Genomic DNA, 21517 nt, shown 5'->3' with positions numbered 1-21517 from the left:
GGGGAGCATTTATTTGAAGTTACTTGAATATCAAAATCAAATACTTTAACGTGCACTCATTTCATGCAGCATCCATGCTGTTCAAGTCAAGAGATCACAATTACCAAATGGATTACCAATCTCATTTGTTCTTGGCTGTGATAGCTGAAGGAAGAATTTATGATCTTCAGATGATATCATGGAATATGTTCTGTCTTCCCTAGGAAGCAGTCAATCTCTGGTTTTAATGCAACACCTTTAGTAGTGGAGCACTTCTCTGGTAAAAAGCTAAAGTTCAGGTCAGGTTCAATGGGTGGTTTTTGGAGTTGTCCTTCAACACACAATCTTTTGACTCAAAGGAAAAGTTCAACCAGCTGATGCAAGTTCAAATTTCAAAGTAGACAAAGTTGTAGACTCTACTAAAGTTATCTTCAACTCTGTCCCACCTTGAGATCAGGTAAATTCCAGATTGAGTTTAGTGTTGTAATTCCCTTATAGTGAAATAGTTTCCAAGATTCAGTTCTTGTGCATAAGGGCAGACTATTTGAATATAACATAAGTTACACAGACAGAAGCTTAACTATCTTGCATCCAACATACAGGCAAATCACTTTGTTCTCCTATTGGGAAGTAGCTAATAGTCATACTTCATTAATCCCAGGTTTTCGTTACAGTTGCTCCATAAATAATAAATAGTAATAGAACCATAAATAGTTAAATAGTAATACGTAAATTATGCCAGTAAATTATGAAATAAGTCCAGGACCAGCCTATTGGCTCAGGATGTCTGACCCTCCAAGGGAGGAGTTGTAAAGTTTGATGGTCACAGGCAGGAATGACTTCCTATGACGCTCTGTGTTGCATCTCGGTGGAATGAGTCTCTGGCTGAATGTACTCCTGTGCCCACCCAGTACATTATGTAGTGGATGGGAGACATTGACTAAGAGGCATGCAACTTGGACAGCATCCTCTTTTCAGACACCACCGTCAGAGAGTCCAGTTCCGTCCCCACAACATCACTGGCCTTACGAATAATATTGTAGAAATGCGTGAACAAGAAGTCGGGGAATGAGACAACAGACTAATAGCTGGAGTTGAGCAAATTGAAGCACTTAAGGTTGATCAATACTGGCATTAAAATACTGGAGGTTCAGTTTTTAATTTAGACTTCAAGAATTCAGAGGTTGTTATTTGATTTTCATTACTGACGTTAATCCATTCCTTCCCTCTGTGCACCTTAATAAGTTTTCCCAGCTAGCATCATGTGTCACTGTACACTGTACCTCTATTGATACAATCCAGCTTCCTTGCACCTGTAACTCAGCCCAGGGAGCTGTCTATCTCACTAACAATGCTGATCTTAGTCATTCTCCCGAGTAAGCACTAAATAAGTTGACAATATCACCACTGATTTTAATGACAACCTCCCACAGAGCCAGCTTTAGAAAAAGTACTGACAATATAGTTGACAATGCTAACTACTAAACCCTCTGAGTTAAAAGAAATGGCACATTGTACTGGAAAGGCTACTGAGATACTAGATATCCAATCAGCAACACAGAACCATTAATTGATAGATGTGGAGTGCATTTTAAGCTGCACTTATTTATCGCAAATCCATCAACAAGGCAGCCATTACAATTTCAGATTTGTATCTCCCTAATATTCCACTGCCTTGGTCTGTAAATGTTTGTAATGACCTACAGAGTTTTCATTTAAATAAAACACTTCCATACCCTTCATCACAGGGAACGGATTTAATGGAATCAATTAGCTCTAACTCCAAAGTAATATGACACTATGGTAACTACCCTTCCTACCTTGCAGCTAATTTAAGGCTTCCTTTGAAATTTAGTGCTGACCCAGTCCATTTGCTGTAAATATCTCAGACCTGCTCTGCCAAGTATTGGGAAATTATTGCAAAGCATCTCATTGAGCCACAACCTTGTTAAAAGAATTTTGTTGCAGAGAGATTTACATATCCATCAAGGACAAAAGATTATGAATTTTTCAACATTATAACAAAAGCCACCATAAATAATTTTAATGGGTTTAGCCTCCCCTTGATAGTACGATCGAAATCAGCAACTCCAAAGACGCCAGTGGAGGCAGAGAGGCCCAATTAGTTGGGATAAACCTCAATTATCTGGCAATAAATGAAACTCTGGGCTTATCACAAGGGCCATAATCAGCAAAATTTCATCCAACAGAATAAGATATCTTTTGGGGGGAGGGGGAGGCTAATGTGTGGAATACGGAAATGCAGGAACAGGAGTAGGTTTGCTCCAATATTCAGCAATATAGTTGGTTGGAAATAGCAGCTCTGAAACCCATTTTAAGATTTATCAGTTCTGACTGATTCAACATCCACAGCTTTATATGGGAGAGGACTTCAGATTTCTTCCTGCCTTTGAGTGGAAAAAAAAAATGCTTATTTTCTTCCAAAGTGGTTCAGTTTGAATTTTGAGATTAAGTCCACACCACACAGTGGAAATACTGCAGTTGTTCTGCATCTATTGCCTAGTTGTCTATTTTAATTATTTTACAGTAAAACTCTGATAATGCAGTACAATTGGAACTGGACTGGATAATTTTCTGGACTTCTGGAAATTATTTGCATTCATACTCCAATGCATTTTCAATCCATTTCTTTTAACTGTTATCTGTCATGCATTTTTCAGTAAGCCAGGTAACTTTTTATGGACCATGGGAATTGGGGCATTGGTGAGTTGAAAAGGTGCATGGGAACACTGGAAGGGGAGCACCAGGAAGCGACGCCCCAGTGTGTAAGAAACGAGTGCACGTTCAACAAAATTACCGTCAATGTTCCAGCATCATTTGAAGATCAAGACATTCCATCTAACATGCTGGTGTTCAGCCACTAAGGTTGAAGGTGGTGGACTGCAGATGGCCAGCACTGAACAGTGGAGGAAGTGAATAATGTGTTGCTCCTCAGATAGATAGACAGTGCATGTTAAATGACAAAGACAGCAAGTAATGGACAGAATTTTGCTTTCCCATAGGCAACAGATCAGAATGAACCTCTAGTTATGCAACCCAGACAAAATGCTGGAAGAACTCAGTAAGTCAGGCAGTATCTATGGAAGGAAATAAACAGTCAACATTTTGGGCTGAGCCCTGATGAAAGGTCTCGACCCGAATCATCAACTATTTATTCTCCTGCATAGAATCTGCCTAACATCCCAAGTTCCTTCAGCATTTTAGGCAATAAGACCATAAGACATAGCAGTAGAATTAGGACATCTGGCCTGGCGAGTCTGCTCTGCCATTCATCATGGCTGATTTATTATCCCTCTCAACCCCAGTATCCTCTCTTCTCCCTGTAACCTCTAACACCCTGACTGACCAAGAACTTCTCAACATCTGTTTTAAATATACTCAATAACCTGGCTTCCACAGTCGCTCATGGCAATGAATTACACAGAATCACCCCACTCTGGCTGAAGAAATTCCTTCTCATCTCTGTTCTAAATGGATGTCCCTCTATTCGAAGGCTGTGCCCTCTGGTCCTCGACTCACTCACTGTATTCATCATCCTTTTCAATTTTGCCCCCACGTTACACTTCAACTGATCCAACAACCTACCTGTCCTTCCTCAGTCTCACTACACACTTGTTTACATACTTGTATACCAACTGCCCCATCCTCAGCCTTATCACTAGGGTTCCCACCCCCCTGCCAAATTAGTTTAAACCCTCCCCAACAGCTCTAACAAACCTCTGGCTGCTCACCCTCCCTCTTCAGAATCTTCTGCAGCCTCTCTGAGACATCCTGGACCTTAGCACCTGGGAGGCAAAACACCAGACTTTTTTTTTGTGTCCGTGTTGCTCAGGGTTTCCAGCATCTGCAGAACTGCTAGTGTCTATGAAGCTCTAGTTGTGGATGGTGGTGGAAAATTAAACAGTTAAAAGGAGAAGAAGCTACTAAATCCTCCTCCTCCTCAGTGGGGTAGGGACCAATAGATGGACACCAATGCAAAGGAAGAAATATTCGCTAACACTTTCAGGGAGAAGTGCTGAATGGATGCTCCACCTTGGCCTCCTGCTGGGATCCCAACATCACAGAAGCCAGTCTACACCCTATCTGATTCACTTCACATGCTTTCAAAAGGCACCTGTGAGCACTAGATTCAGCAAGGGCTATTGAATGAGACAACATCCCAGTTGTATTACTGAAAACCTGAGCTCTAAACCAGCCCTACCTGTAGCAAAGCTGGTCTGCTACAGTCACTATCGGGTATCAAAATCAAAATTGACAATTGGTCAGCAATGACCTGTTTACACCACAGATGAACAAATCCAATTTGGTTAATTACTACTCTCAATCATTGGCAATGTGATAGAAGGTGACATCAGCAGAACAGTTAGGCAGCCACCAATAACTGGTTTTAGATACTGATGCCCGGTTTCAGTTGCACAAGGACTACTGGGCTCCAGATCTCATCACAGATCTGGTCCAAGGGAACTAAATTGTATAGGGAAATAAAATAGCCGACACAGAAATTACAGTAGCATCAGGATGCCTTGGTAAATCTGAAATCAGTGGGAATCACAGATGATACAATGACTTCACAAATGGATGATGGTTGTTGGACATCAATCATCACAACCCAAGGACCTTACTGTGGATGTTTTTTCCAGCATTGTCCTAAGTCTAGCCACCATCAGCTGCTTCATCAATTGTGCAATGTTTAGTCACATTCATGCACCACAGCAAATAGAGTAGACTATACCCGTATGCAGCAAAACCAAAACAATATTCAGGCATGATCTGATAAATGGCAAGAAATATATCTGATATAAATGGGCAGGCAGCACCCATTCCAAAAAGAGACAGAAGAACCACTCTACTCATCCAGACCAAGAGTACCTGACAAACCAGCAACCACAACCACCAAGAAGGAAAAGAACAGCAAAGAACATGAGAACACCACTATCCTGACTTGAAAATATGTTGCTGGTCCTTTATCGTAACTGCTTTGAAATCCTTGGAACTTCCTGCTGAGTGGAACCATAGAAATTCCTTCACTGGCAGTTCAAGGTGACAGTTCATCATCACCTTCACAAGGGAAATTAGTGCTGAGAAATAAATGCTAGCATTGCCAGCAACAATCTGATACTGAAAATAAATATAAATGAACTTAGCCCGTGGGCTCAGTAGATCGTTAATGGAACAATCTTTCTCCAGAAATGTTATTGGTAAGATACAGTACATGAGAGGTCAGGTAAAGCAGATTCTGTGGAGGGAATAGTTCTGAGCGTATTTATGCTTTATTCCATGTACAATCATTCCATTGGGATATACTCCTAGTGGATTCCCTATCCATGTCTGCCCCAGTGCAGCTGATGTCTCCAAGGAACTAATCTTTGATTCCTCGTATATCTCATCTACAGGCTAGTCCTTGCAATGTAATTTAAAACGTATCATCAGTTGCCACATCTATGTTGCTGACACGCCCTGGCTTGCTATCGCCACTCCAAGTCTCTAAGTTGTAAGGTATTTTGTTGGATGAGCACTAACTTCCTCTGTTCAGTCCATGCCACAAGATCCTCAACCATTGACTTCATCCCTTTGTTTGGCAACTTGGTGTCATATTTGACCCTGCACCGAGTTTCTGACTTTGTATCTGAGACCAGCTATTTCCATCTTTGTAAGACCAGTTAGTTCAGCTCACCTACTGAACTGATCCATGTCTTTCATACGAAACATGGAAACTAAGAAAATAGGAGCTGGAATTGGCCATTTGACCTTTCAAACTTGTTCTGCCCTTCAATACAATCTATCTCAATAACATATTTCATCTCTCTCTCTAGATGCTTTTTGTGTCTAGAATTTATCTAACAGTTTTAAAAAGTATATTCAGCTGTGGTTGCAAATTCCACAGATTTGCTTTTCTTTCAGTGAAATAATTTCTCATCATTTCAGTCATAAATCTCTTGCCTTGTAACCTGAAACTGAGACCTTGTCTGGTTTCTCCCCAGTCTGTCTAGTCCTGTCAGAATATTGTAGTTCTCTTCTTATTCTTCAAAAGCCCTAGTGTGTACAAGCCCTAGTTCTCATCATGCATGTGTCCTGCTAACCCAATAACCAGTCTGGTGAATGTTCTCTTTCTTAAGAATGTTCTTTTTGAGGTCAGATAACAATGCTGTTTCAGGCACGGCGTCACCAAGCCTCTATATAACTGAGGCAAGGCGTTGTTGCTCCTGTACTTAAACTGCCTTGCTCTGAAAGCCAACATACCATTTGCCTTGTCACCTGATGTTCATCCATCCATCCATCCACCCCCCCCCCCCTTTTTCATTCTGGTGTCTTTACCCTTCCTTTCCAGTCCTGAAGAAAGGTCTTGACCCAAAACGTTGACTGTTTGTTCATTTCCATGGATGCTGCCTGACCTGCTGAGTTCCTCCAGCATTTTGTGTGTGTGTGTGTTGCTTTAGATTTGCAGCATCTGCAGAATTTTTTGTGTTTATGTCTATGTTATTGCTAGGATTGGCCACCCTTTAAGTGGGTATCCCTGTAAATATGTGCACTAGCTGGCAAATAAGAGGATACAGTTAAGCCTGATCCTATCTCAAAGATGCACCTCTTCTAGCCAAAAACACTGGATAGCCATTGACATCTGGAAGTATGGTTGAGTGCTTGCTTTCTGAGCCCAAAGGTACTGCAGCTAGTTTGAGAACTTGGTGCTCCAGTTCAGAACTACAAACTCCAAGCAGATTAAGGTTCAAGGCAAACTGATGAAAATGTATGTTTGACAGCTGAAGCCTACAGGAGATTATTTTTTAAAGAGCAATCTTCATTATAATGACGAGCTGGAGAGAGATCCCACAGGTTAGTACGATTAGTTTAGTTGCTCAGCAGAGTTGGTACCATAAGACAGTGACTAAACAAACGGCTCCTAAAGCTGAGGGTTAAACCAGTTTCTTGCTAGGGTGCAGGCAGCAACTAAAACAGTTCATGGTCTTTGTGGTCTTCTAAACCAGGCTAGATCATTTAAAGGAATTAAGATTTTTTTCTGCCTAAATTAGTTTGGGTATTTGGAATCTGTATCTCATCTCAAGAAACAACTTGAGATCCAAGGAATTAGGGAACAACACAACTCGATGGGACGGGTTAAGTAAATACTGCTTTTTTTTTCAGTTCAACACTTCTGAGGCAAAGCAAACTTCAGCTCCAGAGAGAATCCTAAATTAGTAAAGCTTTGTTACATGTAAGGTCAAATCACTGCTGTCCACTGCCGAGGTCTTTCTTCTGCTCACCATTTTTGTGTCGTGAAGATGCAGCTCTGTTGTGAGGGTGTGCACTCCCTGTTCGTTGATCAGCTGATGGCCTCCTCTCTGTGGACGAAGCATTTCCATCATGGTCAAGCGAGGTCCCGCCGGTCTCCATTCTATTGGACTGTAAGTAAGGAGTCTCCACAACTCCATCAGCTGGGGGAGGCTCAGGCGGCGGTGGAAGATCTGTCCAAGGCAGAGATAGAGTGAGTCAACAAAAGCTGGCCAAGTCAGCGTTCCAGCTTAACGAATGTTCTGTTCCTGATTGTGAGTCTTGTTGGAAAATTGCGCATAGGGGAACATCAAAGAAAGAGTCAAAGTGAGAGACCTCATTTGGCCAATCAATGTCCAAGTTATTAGCATGGTATCTAAGCTGAGTGTGGACCCTGATCACATCTGACACCATTTTATCAGTGAACAGCTTGCTAAGTCACTGTTCAGGGCCACAAGTGATAACTATCAGAGCTTGAGCCTAAGAATTCTTCAGGCCTGTTTTGGGATCTGAAGTAGGTGTCATTCCCCAGCTAGGAGCATTGACACCTGCCAAAAAGTGAGCAGTCTCTACAAGTCTCATAGCTCCCCATATGTGGAAAACTAGCTATTGAATCAATTGCCTCAGAGGCAAAATTGGGGTCAGCACATGATTGTTGGGGTAGTCACACGGAAGAGATTAGTGTTGCTATGGAAGTGTATCCACTTCTTTTGATATAACATATTAATCAGTTTTTGGGAAAAATGTCTTTTTGGAGGTTACTGCTTAAGCCACAAAGACAGTGATGCCCATTAACCTCCTCACATCCCCGCTAAACTTCCTAAGCCTTACCTTTCACCTTCTAGTTTGAGATACCTCTCTATCACCCCAATCTATGCACCTCATAATTTTGTATACCTTTTTCAGTTCCCACATCCCTCAACCTCCTCTACTCCAAGGAAAACAAACACAGACTCTCCAGTTACTAAAGATGTCCATCCCAGACAACATCTGGTGAATTTTATCTGCATCGTCTCTGATGCAATCACACCCTTCCTAAAGTGTGATGACCAGAATTGCACACGGTTTTGTATTGTGGCTGAATCAATGATTTATGAAGCTGTACCATGACTGTCCTGCTCTTATATTCTCCACCTAGGATAATGAAGACAGGTATCCCATGTCCACCTTCACCCTCTTATCTACCCAAGATCCCATTGTTCTTCAATATTTCCACGGGCCCTGCCATTCAGTATGCATGCCTTAACCTGTGAATAGTGCAAGCTTCCTTTGTAAGTAAGTTTTATGGTAGTTGCACACTTCTTTCAATGCAGTGTTGTATTTCTCAGCTCATTAGAGAATGACTTAGGGATGTATAGCATGGAAACAAGCCATTCACTCTGTGCTGACTATCAACAACCCACTTACACCATTCCAACATTAATTCCACCCATATCTGCACAAACTCCTCCTCCCCACAACACTATTAATCACCTACACATTAGAGGCACTCACATTGGCCAAACAACCTTCCAACCAACAAGTCTTTGGGACGTGGAAGGAAACTGGAGCACCCAGAGGAACCCTTCGTGGTCACGGAGAAAGTACGACTTCCATATGGACAGCACCCGAGGTCGGGATTGAACCAGGGTCTCTGGTTCTGTGGGACATTGGATCCACCAGCTTTGCCACCATGTAGGAAGGAAAGTAAAATGTTTCCAACACAGTTGTCCTCCCAAAAGCAAAGATGCTAAGCAGCCCTAGCAAAGTTCAAAGTAAACTTATTATCAAAGTATATATATGTCACCCTATACAACCCTAAGATTCATTTCTTGCGGGCATTCTGTTTGGAGTTCAATCCTGGTGTTCTCTGGAAGGAATCTGTACATCCTTCCCGCAGAATGCATGGGTTTCCCCTGGGTGCTCCAGTTTCCTCCTACAGTCCAAAGACTTACCGCTTAGTAGGGTTAATTGGTCATTGTAAATTGTCCTGTGATTAGGTTAGGGTTAAATTGGTGGAAGCTGGGCGGCGCAGCTCGAAGGGCTGGAATAGCCTGTTCTGTGCTGTATCTCAATAAATAAATAAAAAATAAATAAATACAAGAAACACAATAGAATCAATAAAAAACCACCCCAGCCAATGTAGAAAAGACAACAAACTGTGCAAATATAAAAAAAGGGAAAATAATATTCATAAAAAATAATTAATAAATATCGAGAACATGAGATAAAGAGTACTTGAAAGTGAGTCCATAGGTTGTGGGAACAGTTCAGTGATAGGGTAAGTGAAGTTGAGGGAAGTTATCCCATTTTGTTCAAGAGCCTGATGGTTGAAGGATAATAACTATTCCTAAACCTGGTGGTGTAGGTCCTGAGACTCCTGTACCTCCTTCCTGATGGCAGCAGCAAGAAGCGAGCATAGCCTGGATAGTGGGCATCCCTGATGATGGATGCTGCTTTCCTGCAACAACGCTCTATGTAGATGAGCTCAGTGGTGAAGAGGGCATAAAGCATAAAACTAAGAAGGCCTTTCTAACACAAGCATGGGGACAGGATGAAAGATATATCCATCCCCAAGGATATAACATTTGAGAAGGTGGTCTGAGTTACTAGATGAGTAGGAAGTCCAAAGCTCCATATTAAGTTTGGTAGTAAAAGAAAGACAACAGCTTTCAACAATTATATAAGTGAGAACATGTAACTAATGATGGAAGCAAATGTTGACGTTAGCAGTTGAGGTAATGATCAGTAGTTTGGGTAACTCCTTTGTAGATACCCATGGTAGTACCATAGATCACCCAACATCAAGGACCAATAACTCTTTTAGTTATTGTTTTAAGTTATTTGTGCCTGCTTTCCAGAATCAGCTTGTGTAGTTACCGGAGAAAATGAAGGGTGTGAAGCAGGCTCACCAAATTTTGAAAGCTGCATAACAAGCATCTTACAGATGGAACGATGTCAACCATTCTGGACTGCAGAGCCCCTCCTACATTCTCTTTCTCTTCCCAGATTTATTCTTTAAACAATATCAGGGTCAAAGCACCAGTAAAGAAGGAGCAGACTGGGCAGTAAGCTGGCAACCAAGCAAAGAACAGAGAATAGTGGTTAATGGAAACTGATTAGGCCAGGCAACCAGTGAAAAGTCCTGTTCCACAAGGATCAATGCTAGGACCGAGTGCTGTTCACTATTTAAATAACAGAGGTGCCAAATTAGGAGTTATAAACAATAACGATTTGAATACTACACAAAATTAAACTGCAGAATATAAACGGTGAGGCTTCCCTGCGGTACGATTCTATGACTCTGTAATAAGTTACATGAGTTGTAACCATTTGCTAGGAAGAATAAGGAGGCCATATGGTGCCTGGAAAATAACTCTATATGGACCAAAATAGCTAGAGATTACAGATACTTAATTGACGAAAAGCAGTATCACAGGTTGGTAAGCCCCTAAAAGACAATAAAAGAATCACTTTTGTTCATTTTAGGAGATTAGAAGAGGAAAGCACAGAATCTTTGTTAGACCTCACTGGGAAAACTGTACTCAGTTTTGGGATCCCATATCATAAAATGTATTTCAAGGCAAAGTGAGGATTAACAATGATTTGCCTGAATAATGCCATAATTGGAGGCAGTTTCATACTAAGCAATGTTTGAACAGACTTATGCTCTTCTCTCTAAAGAACTGAAAACCAAGGAGTGACCTTAAAAATTATAGAGGTGTCGGAAAAGAGGAAACATTATTACACCATGGCAGGCAGAGACTTAGGTCCAGAAGTACAAGAAAACCACAAATAGATCAAACAGTGAAATCATGAGATATGTGTTAACTGGAAAACCCTTAGAATGTGTAAATGCTCCCTGATGAAGTGTCTTGGACCTGAAATATTAACTACTTTTCTTTCCACAGATGCTTCCTTAACTATTGAGTGCTTCTAGCAATTTCATTTTTAATTCAGCAGATTTTTTTTCTCATTTTCATGTTCAACTTCTTCAAAGGATTGTTGATGCAGCACACATGTTTCTTTTTAATAGACAGAAATAAGCAGATTGGAATAGAAGATCACAGATTTGTTCAAAAAGGAAGGAAACTTACAAAGCGAAACTGTAATAAGTGAATGCCCTCAAGACTTTGGTGGTGCCAGAAATAACAGACTTTCCAGACTACTAGATATTATCCATATTAAAAATTCAGCACATTTCCAATTCACCTGATTTTTTTTAGATGTTATACTGTATAATAAACAATTTCTCAGTTACCCAGCTAAATTTAAAAGGAGTGCACCGTGGTCAGTTGAAAGAGAGTGGGGGAGCTGGGGAATTAGAGGAAGCATGAAAATTTGGTTTCTGGTGAGTCGGAACATACTGTGGCAAACATAACCTTGAGGCCCGGATGACAAGCCATTGGAATTTCCAAATAGCCAGAGAGCAGATTATTGGAGTTTTACTAAGATTGAGCTTTAAAACCAACGTAAACCAATTGGGCCAATTAACCTGTTTCCATATTGTAAATTTTCTGCAAAAAAAATAGATATACACGGAAAGCATTCAGTTTTGTAAGTATAATTTGACTGATGGCAGCTCAGTTTTCCACTATAAACCTCCTCCAAAAAGTAGTAGTTTGTCAAGGTGAACAGATGGCTGGCTCCCCGCACCATTACTCAATATATTCTCCAATGAAATAGTTTTATTTCAATGTAGAGGCTGCATTACATCTTAAATCTTTGTTCAATTGACTGCCAATCACTCTTCATTGGAACACCAACTAGCTTTCGACTTCCTTGTGTAACATGATGGGAGACCAAGTGTATTTCAAAATGTTAAGTTGGCTTATTTTGTGAGTAACAAATTTAGTTTCCAGTGAATTTCCAAATTCCTCATTAGCAGAAGTGATGTGTGGAAGATAACATTTTTTTTGGTACGTGGAAGGAAAATAATTCATGGGCTGGACAGAATATGAAGTTCTCATTAGTCAGAACTTGGTTGGAACTCACCCCCTTGGGAGAGGTCACGGCGATACTGATTCTGCTTGGCTTTCTTCTTTGCTCGGGCTTTCTGGCTGGGTGGGGTGTTTACGTTGCCACTCCCCATCACTGGGGTGTACCTTGTCTTTCCTGGAAATACAATAAACAGAATAATTAAGGACAGAAATGCAGCAACTATTGTTGCCAGAGAGGAAATTGAATGGAGAGTAAGATTTTACAGGTTAAATTCCACAATTGATTAACTTCCTAAAATGAATGTCTCATTGTGCAATCACAAATGCCACCACTGTTAGATGACACTTTCCCCTCCCAATGACTGATTCTTGCTGGATTATGTCCTAATGTGCCTCAGTGCATTGGTGGCTCAATCAGTCGGTCTCCACAAGACCAATATATGCTTCTGAAGTAAGAACCCTATCAGATGTATCCCTTATACAGTGGGAGAATTTTAAATCATCTTATACCATTTATTCACTATCTCGCAAATAGCAACATATCTTTTATCAATGTGACAGGTATTGTATGTAGCATTCCAATTACGGTAGTGTAGCAGTTAGCGTGACACTGTTACAGCTTGGGGCGTCGGAGTTCGGAATTCAGTCCCAGTGTTCTCTGCAAGGAGTTTGTACGTCTTCCCTGTGGAATGTGGGGGTTTCCTCCAGGTGCTCCGGTTTCCTCCAGGTGCTCCAGTTTCCTTCCACAGTCCAAAGATGTGCTGGTGAGAAGGTCCTTGTAAATTGTCCCACGGTTAGGCTCGGGTTAAATTGGTGGGTTGCTGGCTTCACAGCTTGAAGGGCCAGAAGGTCTGGAGGGCTGTATCTCAATAAATAAATAAGTCATTCACATGGAGTATGTGAAGTGCCTGCACTGGCATAGCACTAAAGTAATTATTGATAAAATAATGAGGAGTGTATCAATGAGTCATGGAGCTGTTTCCAATTAATAATCATGCTGTTTTTCATATATTCAGAGTTAATTTTTTTTGAAGGGGGAGTGTGATAGCAAAATGTTTAAATGCCTAGAAATATGTGCACATGGCAATCTGATTGGAATGCTGGATGACAAGTATGGCGGATCAAGTAGTGGTTTGCTACCTGTAAATTGTTACAATACAAAGTGTACTGTACATTGATCTTATGACTTTTACCATCCAGATCTACTTCAAAAAAGAGTGGACGCTAATTCTGTAAACAATTTACAAAGGATGTTGGACCAAAAGCTGAGGATGAGAGGCTCCTAACCTCTGTAAAAAGTGTGGATATGGTGGATAAAAGTGACAAGGGGCCAAAGAGCCGCCTCCTGCGCCACTTCTATGACTCAATGAATCGGATTCCCAGAATCCAGTCATGTACCACAGAGGTAATGCAAGTTCAACACAATCCCATTACAAGTTCTTAAGGCTTCAGTTTGCCTTTAAATCACTTTGATTCAGTTTTTATAGAAACCTCATGAATACAGAGACAAATAGAGCAGAGCAGTAACATCATTCTTACGTGCTTCAGTTAAGATTCAGTCACTCCTGTTGTAAACAGTTGGAAGAATATCAAGCAACATGTTAACCTTTGTGTAGGAGTGTGGACATCATGTAAGGAAAGGATCTGACTCAACTCTGATGGCTTTTACTACAGAATAGTTTGTGAGCTTTCAATCTTGTACACACATGAAGAACTACTAGAGACAAGTAATGGAACAATAGCTTTAACCATGGGCTCCATCCTCTGGGACGAGGCACATTACCATCAGGAGAAGGTGGGAAGAGAAGCAGAAACTAAGAAGAAGATGATATACTTTAACTTTGTCCATAAAGTCTAAAACTAAGCAAGTTGAAACTGACAAAACACAAGAGCACAGTAAATAGAGCAAGTAAGCGATTCAGCTCTCAAGACTGCCCTGCCTGATCTGACTCAGGCCTTAATTTCTCTTCTGTCCTAGATCCTCATAGTTCTGAATTGCTCAATCTGCCAACAATTCAGCTACATTTTCTTTAAATACACTTTCTTAGCTAGCCTCGATAAGTCCTGGGCTACAGAGTGCCAGAGATTTATCACCCTCTGTGAAAAGAAATTCCTCCACGCTTCAGTTTTAAATGACTGCATAACTCAAGACATCCCCTGTCAGAAGGAGATCCTCACTCTTGTCAATGTAATGGAACTTTATTGATCTGTGGTTACATTGGAACACCACTGCTAACGTTTGAATCTAAAATTGGTTTAAATTGTTTTTCAATAGTGCCTCCCCATCCGAGCAGCATCACTTAATACAAATCACAATAGTTTTAAACATATTAAAAGGGCATGTGCTGCAAAAATGTCAAACGTCGTGTGAAGCAAAGAGGTAAGATTAGCATAGACTTGTAGAGTCATACAGCATGGCTGAGTCTGCACCAAACATCAAGTACTCATTTACACCAAGTCTTCACTAATCACACTTTTAAAAAAAAATGTTTCCATCTTCAAGGAGCAGTACCTCAAAAAGACAGCATCCATCATTAAGGATCACCATTATTCAGCCCATGCCTTGTTGTCGTTGCTACTCTAAGGAAGGAGTTGCAGAAGCCTGAAGGCATACATATTCAACAATTCAGCAACAGCTTCCTTCCCTCTGCCTTCCAATTTCTAAATGGACATTGAACCCATAAACACTACGTCATTGTTCTTAAATATTTATTTTTGCATGACATTTAATTTATTTTTATATATACACATACACTTACTGTAATTTATATATTTTTCTCTTTTATTATGTATTGCATAGTACTGCTGCCACAAAGACCACAAATTTCACAATATATGTCGGTGATAATAAATGTGATTCTGATTCTCCTCAAGTAACTCTAAGATTCTACTAATCACCAGCTTACAAGGGGTGATTTACAGCGGCCAAATAACCTACCAACTTTCATGTCTTTGGGATGTGGGAGGAAACAAGAGCACCGTGAGGAAACCTATGCAGTCACTGGGAGAATGTGGATACTCAACATAAACAGAAACTTGTCTCTGGTGCCGCTACTTGCCATGCTGCTGTGCTGCCCCACCTGTGTTTTCTCTTGCTGGGATAAAGGCCTTCCCTTCCCTCATTCATGAATGAGCGTCATATCTTACCTGCTCCAGGTATGCTGACATTCTCACTGCTGTTGGCCATGGTCTGGCTCAGGTTGCGTTTGTGGCCATGCCGGTGTGGGCCTGCTGATTCTGTGACAGCATCCTCATTCTCATTCACGTTGGAGTGGCTCTGCGATGGCGGAGGTGTTGGAGGTCTGGGCAGAGGGACTGGTCCCACTGGGAGTCTCCTGAAAAAGGAGCAGAGAGTACCAAATATACGGCAGACACAAGAGATGTCAGATGTTGAGTGAACTCGACCTTTTCTCCTTGGAGCGACGGAGGATGAGGTGACCTGATAGAGGTGTATAAGATGATGAGAGGCATTGATCGTGTGGATATTCAGAGGCTTTTTCCCAGGGCTGAAATGGCTAACACGAGAGGGCACAGTTTTAAGGTGCTTGGAAGCAGGTACAGAAGAGATGTCAGGGGTAAGTTTTTTACTCAGAGAGTGGTGAGTGTGTGGAATGGGCTGCCGGCAGCGATGGTGGAGGCAGAAACAATAGGGTCTTTTAAGAGACTCCCGAATAGGTACATGGAGCTCAGAAAGGTAGAGGGCTATGGGTAAGCCTAGGTAGTTCTGAGGTAAAGACATGTTCGGCACAGCTTTGTGGGCCGAAGGGCCTGTATTGTGCTGTATGTTTTCTATGTTTCTATGTATGAAATGTGGACAAAGGCTGGAGGAACTTGGCAGGTTGAGTAATATTCGTGGAGGAAAGAGATAGATAATTTTTTGGGTCAGGAGCCCCATCATGTCGACCATACCTCTACCTTCACTGATGCTCCTTGACCTGCTGAGTTCCTCCAGCAGTTTGCATTTTTTACACTAATGCGTGGCAATCCACCAAACCCTGCAGTTCAAGGCAGAGTGGCTAAATAGATAAAAGCACTACTCACGTAAACAGGTCCTGTCAGTTTGTGATAGATTTCCAGAGGAACAATGGAAAGAGACACCTTACAGCCACCCATCCACTGACAACCCTCCCCCCCCCCCCCCCCGCCATTCCAATGTATACCTCCCCTGCAGAAAACTACTGGCTGAGCTTTCACCTGTAATAATCACTATAGAGCGATAAACATCATGAGACACAAATAATTCATTCTCCCATCATGGCTACATCATCCTTGACAAAGCTACCCAATTTGCTCCCATCGCTCTGTACTTTCCCCAGAAACACTTCCCCTTTAAAAATTTACCCCACTTCCTTTTGAATTTATTGTATTGGATACTGCCTCCAGCAACCTTTCAGGCAGTATGTTCTTATCACAACATTAAACAAAATTGATCCTAATTCCCCTGTCTAGTTCTGCGGCCAATTATATCTTAAACCTGCCATCGTAGGTTACTGACTTTTCCACCTGTAAAAATAGTTTCCCATCTTTTGCTCTGTCAATGTCCTCATTAGTTTCAACATCCTCATTATGTACGTCCTCTGTTCTACTGGTGCAGAATTTGTTCAAATAAAATCATTTTATTGATTCAGGATTCTGTACGGTATTTCAAGGAGACTATCAAGCAGTACCTGCAACTTCTCAAGTAGGAAATGTTGAAAAGATCTGCAACTTTTCTTAAGAGTACCTGTCATTCATTTAGTTTTAGTCATAGTGCACTGCCGCACAGAAACAGGCCCTTCAGCCCATCTAGTCCATGCCAACATGGTTTCCTACCTAGTTCTATCTACCTGCACCCGGACCACATCTATCCATACCCTTCTCATCCAAACTTCCCTTAAAAGTTGCAATTGAACTCACATCCATGACTTCCACTGGCAGCTCATTCCTCACTCTCTGAGTCAAATGTTCCTTCTCAGATTCCCCTTTATTCTCTCCCCCCACTCCCTTTCTGCAATTACCCATCCTTCCCCTAATATTTTCATTGTCCTGATGTTGCAGTTTGTAAATACAACGACCAGTTTGTAAGCTTGCTCACCGGTGTAAATGTGGAATCTCAAACTGATGAAGCCTTGGAATATCTTCCGTTGCTCCGTGTCCTGTCGACCGCGCTTCTTCCCGAGGTGATGGTGTCAGCGTGGCTGTCGATTGTTGCCCATATGAAGTGGCAGGGGATGATGCGTCGCCTCGTGGTGGTGGAGGGGGTCCTTCATCCTCGCTAGCACCCTCCGCCAAGTAGGTTCTTTCAGGGAGTGGGGGACACCAGTCATCAGCACCAGGGCTTCAAAGAGCAAATGGAGATACAACTTACCGCCAAGGTAAAGGGGCCGTTTGTTACATTCTTCCAATATTTTCTCACAACTTGAGCCCTTTTGAGCAGTAGCTATAGAATTGAGATTTCCAGAGAGTTTTACAGACCATCCAAGGGCATGGCTTTACCTTTGAAACTTCAGATAAACATAAATCAGCCATGGGCTGATCAACAGGCAAAAGGCCTGTGATGCCTAGCTCAGCCTGTCAGAGCTGGGGAACCTAGGCCATGGAAACTTGCCTTCAAAGGATGAGCAGAGGTTTCATTGAAACTTACCAGATACCGAAAGGCCTGGAAAGGGTAAACCTAGAGAGGATATTCCCATTGCTAGGAGAGTCTAGGACCTCAGGGTACAGCCTCAGAATAAGGAAATGTCCTTAAAGCAGAGATGAGGAAGAACTTCTTTCGCTAGAGCAGGGGTCCCCAACCTTTTTTGCAGTGCGGACCGGTTTCATGTTGACAATATTCTTGCGGACCGGGCGGGGGGATTGCCAACGGACAAGAGTAGCAGTCAAATACGTTGCGTTTACCCAGAAAGACTACAATGACCATGAAGCCTTGCGCGGGCACCAATGCACATGCTTTATTTGCGCATGCGCGCACATGCCGATCATTTTTCTACAAATCGTTTTTGGCGATTCTGTTCGGAGGGGGGTGTTAATCACGACCGGAATATCGGTGATAAGTGGCTAATACACTCAATTTCGTTTCTAAAAGGCTTTATCTAACGAATTTAATATTAAACACAGCGCATTTTCCTCGCATGAATATAGCGATAAGTCAATTATCAGGAGAGCTTGAAGTAAGTGTTGAACAAACTTCCAGTAGAAGTGTCAGAAGCAGGTTCGATATTATCATTTAAAGAAAAATTGAATAGGTATATGGACAGGAAAGTAATGAAGGGTTATGGGCTGAGTGCAGGTCGGTGGGACGAGGTGAGAGTAGCGTTCGGCACGGACTAGAAAGGCAGAGATGGCCTGTTTCCGTGCTGTAATTGTTATATGGTTATATAAGGCAATAGCATCATAACATTTTAAGTAACGTTTGGATATTAAACACAGCACATATTTTCCCCCGTATGAACTTATAAAAACATTGCAACGCACCAATATCGCTGAATCAGTGGGAGCCCTGAGCTTGTTTTCCTGCAACAAGACGGTCCTATCGAGGGGTGATGGGAGACAGCGATACTCAAAGGAGGTTCCTTATGTCCAGTCTATTCCGCAATTTAGTTTTTGTTGCATTCATTGCAGAGATATGTTGGAAATGGAAGCAATGTTTTCAGTGCTTCCGTGGCTATCTCAGGATATTGAGCCTTGACTTTGATCCAGAATGCCTGCAGAGATGTTATGTCAAACAAACTTTTCAGCCCGTCGTCATTTGCAAGCTCGAGGAGTTAATCTCCTTCCCGCGTTGAAATGGATGACGCGCGGGTAATGGCTCAACAGTGCGTGACAGGGAATGAGGAAAGGTGCAGCTGACTCATATCGCCAAATCATATCGTTTCCTCGCGGCCCGGTAGCGCATGCTCTGCGGCCCGGTACCGGTCCGTGGCCCGGTGGTTGGGGACCACTGTGCTAGAGGGCGGTAGATCTGTGGAATTTGTTGCCACAGGGGACTGTGGAGACCAAGTCATTGGGTGTTTTTAAGGCAGAGATTGATGGGTTCTTGATTGATAAAGAGATTAATGGTTACAGGAACAAGGTGGGAGAATGGGGTTGAGAAAAAAACTGCCTCTATTGAATGGTGGAGGGAACTTGATGGGCTAAATGGCCTGTTACTGCTCTTAAAGGGGAGAAGATACACATACCACCAGACTCAAGGACAGTTTCTACAATAAGATGGACACTTAACCTCACAACCTTTCTTGCTATGATCTTGTATCTTATCGTTTACCTACACTACACTTCCTCTGCAACTGTTACATTTATTCTGCATTGTTATTGTTTTACTTAGCTTTATTTCAGTGCAGTGTAATGATCTAATCTGTATGAACAGTATGCAAGACAAGCTTTTTACTGTACCTTGGTACAAATGACAATAATAAACCAATTTCAATTCCAATTCGATGTCTAATGATCTCAGTGTTTCTCTTCTGCTTCCGCTTTTAGCACACTACATGGCTTCTGTCAAAATGTCACAAAAATTTGCATCGAGTCACAGAGACATAAACAATGGAAACAAGTCCTTTGCCCACTGAGTCTACCGTCACCATCAAATGTCTACTCACACGAAGCCTGAGCTAATCCTGTTCTATTCTCCCCAGAGCCTTCCACTTGCCTGCATACTACAGTAGGGTGGAAGTTACAGTGGCCAGGTAGCCTAGCAACCCGTGGAAAGGAAGATGGACCATGTGAGGCAAACGCATGCGGTCACGGGAAGGACACACGACCTCCACACAGACCAGGATTGAACCCTAGGTCTGTGTAGTTGTGAGGTAGCAGCTCTACCAGCTGCACCAGTGTGCTGCCTAATTGGATGGTGCTTTAGATCCATACCAGTGGGAAGGGTGGATGAGCAGCCACCAGAATCTCATGGGATTCTCAGACTCAGTGGTAAGAGGACCCAGCATTTTTAGGTTCATGTCCATCGCCTGAGTAGGTTTACAATGGCTGCTCATATATGGTGTCACGTACCCATACTCCAACTCCTCTTCGTCATCATAGGAATCAACATCTACACTGGGTGGTGGTGGTGGCAGTAGATCTGTCCAGTTCAGAGGGGCAGCCTTCACCGACTTGGCATTCAGTTTCTGCTTCCCGGTTTTCCCACCTGTGGGAATATGAATGGAGATTGGCATATCCAGGCGGTATCTTCCAGTATTCAGTGCCCAATTTTGTCAGATTTCTCAGATTGCCAGATGTCACCAGACTGGACATTCAGACCCATTAGGTGAGACAATAAAAAAATCAAAGGCCACACGTTCAGGATATTAAAGAATCCTGATTCTAGTGCTGTGAGGGTGAGTGTATCCTTTTGAATAACCAACATTCTTCAGCCAAATCTAATGATTAACTAGTCATCTCATTACTGTTTGTGGGAACTTATTGGTGAAGAATGATCGCTTTGTTTCCTAGATAACTCATTCACTGCAATAAATCAGCACGTTGATCCTTTCCAGATATTTCAATGTCATGTAAGGGTCAATCTAAATGGAAGTAAGATTATTCACTAAAACTCATAATCTTATACATCTTAGGTGTCAGTTAATTTTCTCCCCCGCACCCCCCCCCCGACCCCGTTGATGCCGACATGTATTGATCGATTGATCACCTTACCCAAGTGGTAACAGATCATTTAACTACTGAGGGGCTAATTCATTGGTGTGTTTGGATACTGGTTCTCATCGGTGTCTGTACTAATACACATGTAATACACACCCTACACAATCACACTACAGTAATGGTTGCCTTATTAAATTAATAAGTACAAAATAAAGACCTGGTTATTACTCCCCCTCCCCACACACACCAACAAATAAGCAAATGTACATAGATAAATTGGATGTTTGGTGTTTTATTTTGGTGCTATGCACCTGAAAAATGTGTCTTTACAGATTGCGGTGCGATTGCAACCACTTCAGGATCAAATTGCAGCAATCATAAATTCAAGTAGGCACTTTTGGTTGTGAATTACCCTTGAACATCAGATGAGAGATCTGTATCTGTCACACACAGGATGATACTCTCGTGCAATGCACCCAGGAAGTTGAGTTCCATTAGCCTGAGAAGCATCTAACATTGAACGCTTATGGGACATTCCTATCTTCAGAGTAGTACTGCCTCCGAGAAGCCAGCCTTAGTTAGCTCTACCTCTTCACCTTCATGAACTCCCGCTGCCTCTTATCCACCAACCCGAACCTAGCAGATTCCAGCCATAATAAACTCTTCACAACCCTCGGACTTGATTTCATGACCAAGGCTCTGATGCTGGGCATTCCCTCCTGGACCCCGCCTGAGCTTGAGTGTCTGCTCCTTGTCTCCAC

The 21517-nt window shown here is 42.1% G+C and overlaps 1 protein-coding gene across 5 annotated transcripts in view; it reads right to left on the bottom strand.

Annotated features, from left to right (window-relative positions):
- Window positions 1–21517, bottom strand: part of robo3 (roundabout, axon guidance receptor, homolog 3 (Drosophila)) — a 345220-nt gene that overhangs the window by 20526 nt on the left and 303177 nt on the right. For 4 of the 5 annotated variants that reach the window (XM_072238366.1, XM_072238367.1, XM_072238368.1 and 1 more), the window contains 5 exons: window positions 20169–20304; window positions 17260–17502; window positions 15333–15520; window positions 12241–12360; window positions 7260–7460 (listed from right to left, as the gene is read on the bottom strand). In XM_072238366.1, coding sequence (XP_072094467.1) covers window positions 7260–7460; window positions 12241–12360; window positions 15333–15520; window positions 17260–17502; window positions 20169–20304 — 888 coding nt within the window. The remainder of the gene's footprint in view (window positions 1–7259; window positions 7461–12240; window positions 12361–15332; window positions 15521–17259; window positions 17503–20168; window positions 20305–21517) is intronic. The other variant, XM_072238370.1, reaches the window with a different exon arrangement.

Source organism: Mobula birostris, chromosome 20 (assembly GCF_030028105.1).
Source record: "Mobula birostris isolate sMobBir1 chromosome 20, sMobBir1.hap1, whole genome shotgun sequence".
Classification (NCBI taxonomy): Eukaryota; Metazoa; Chordata; class Chondrichthyes; order Myliobatiformes; family Myliobatidae; genus Mobula; species Mobula birostris.
The sequence above is the reverse complement of the archived record's forward strand: the minus strand, read 5'-3'. Positions and strand labels throughout refer to the sequence as shown.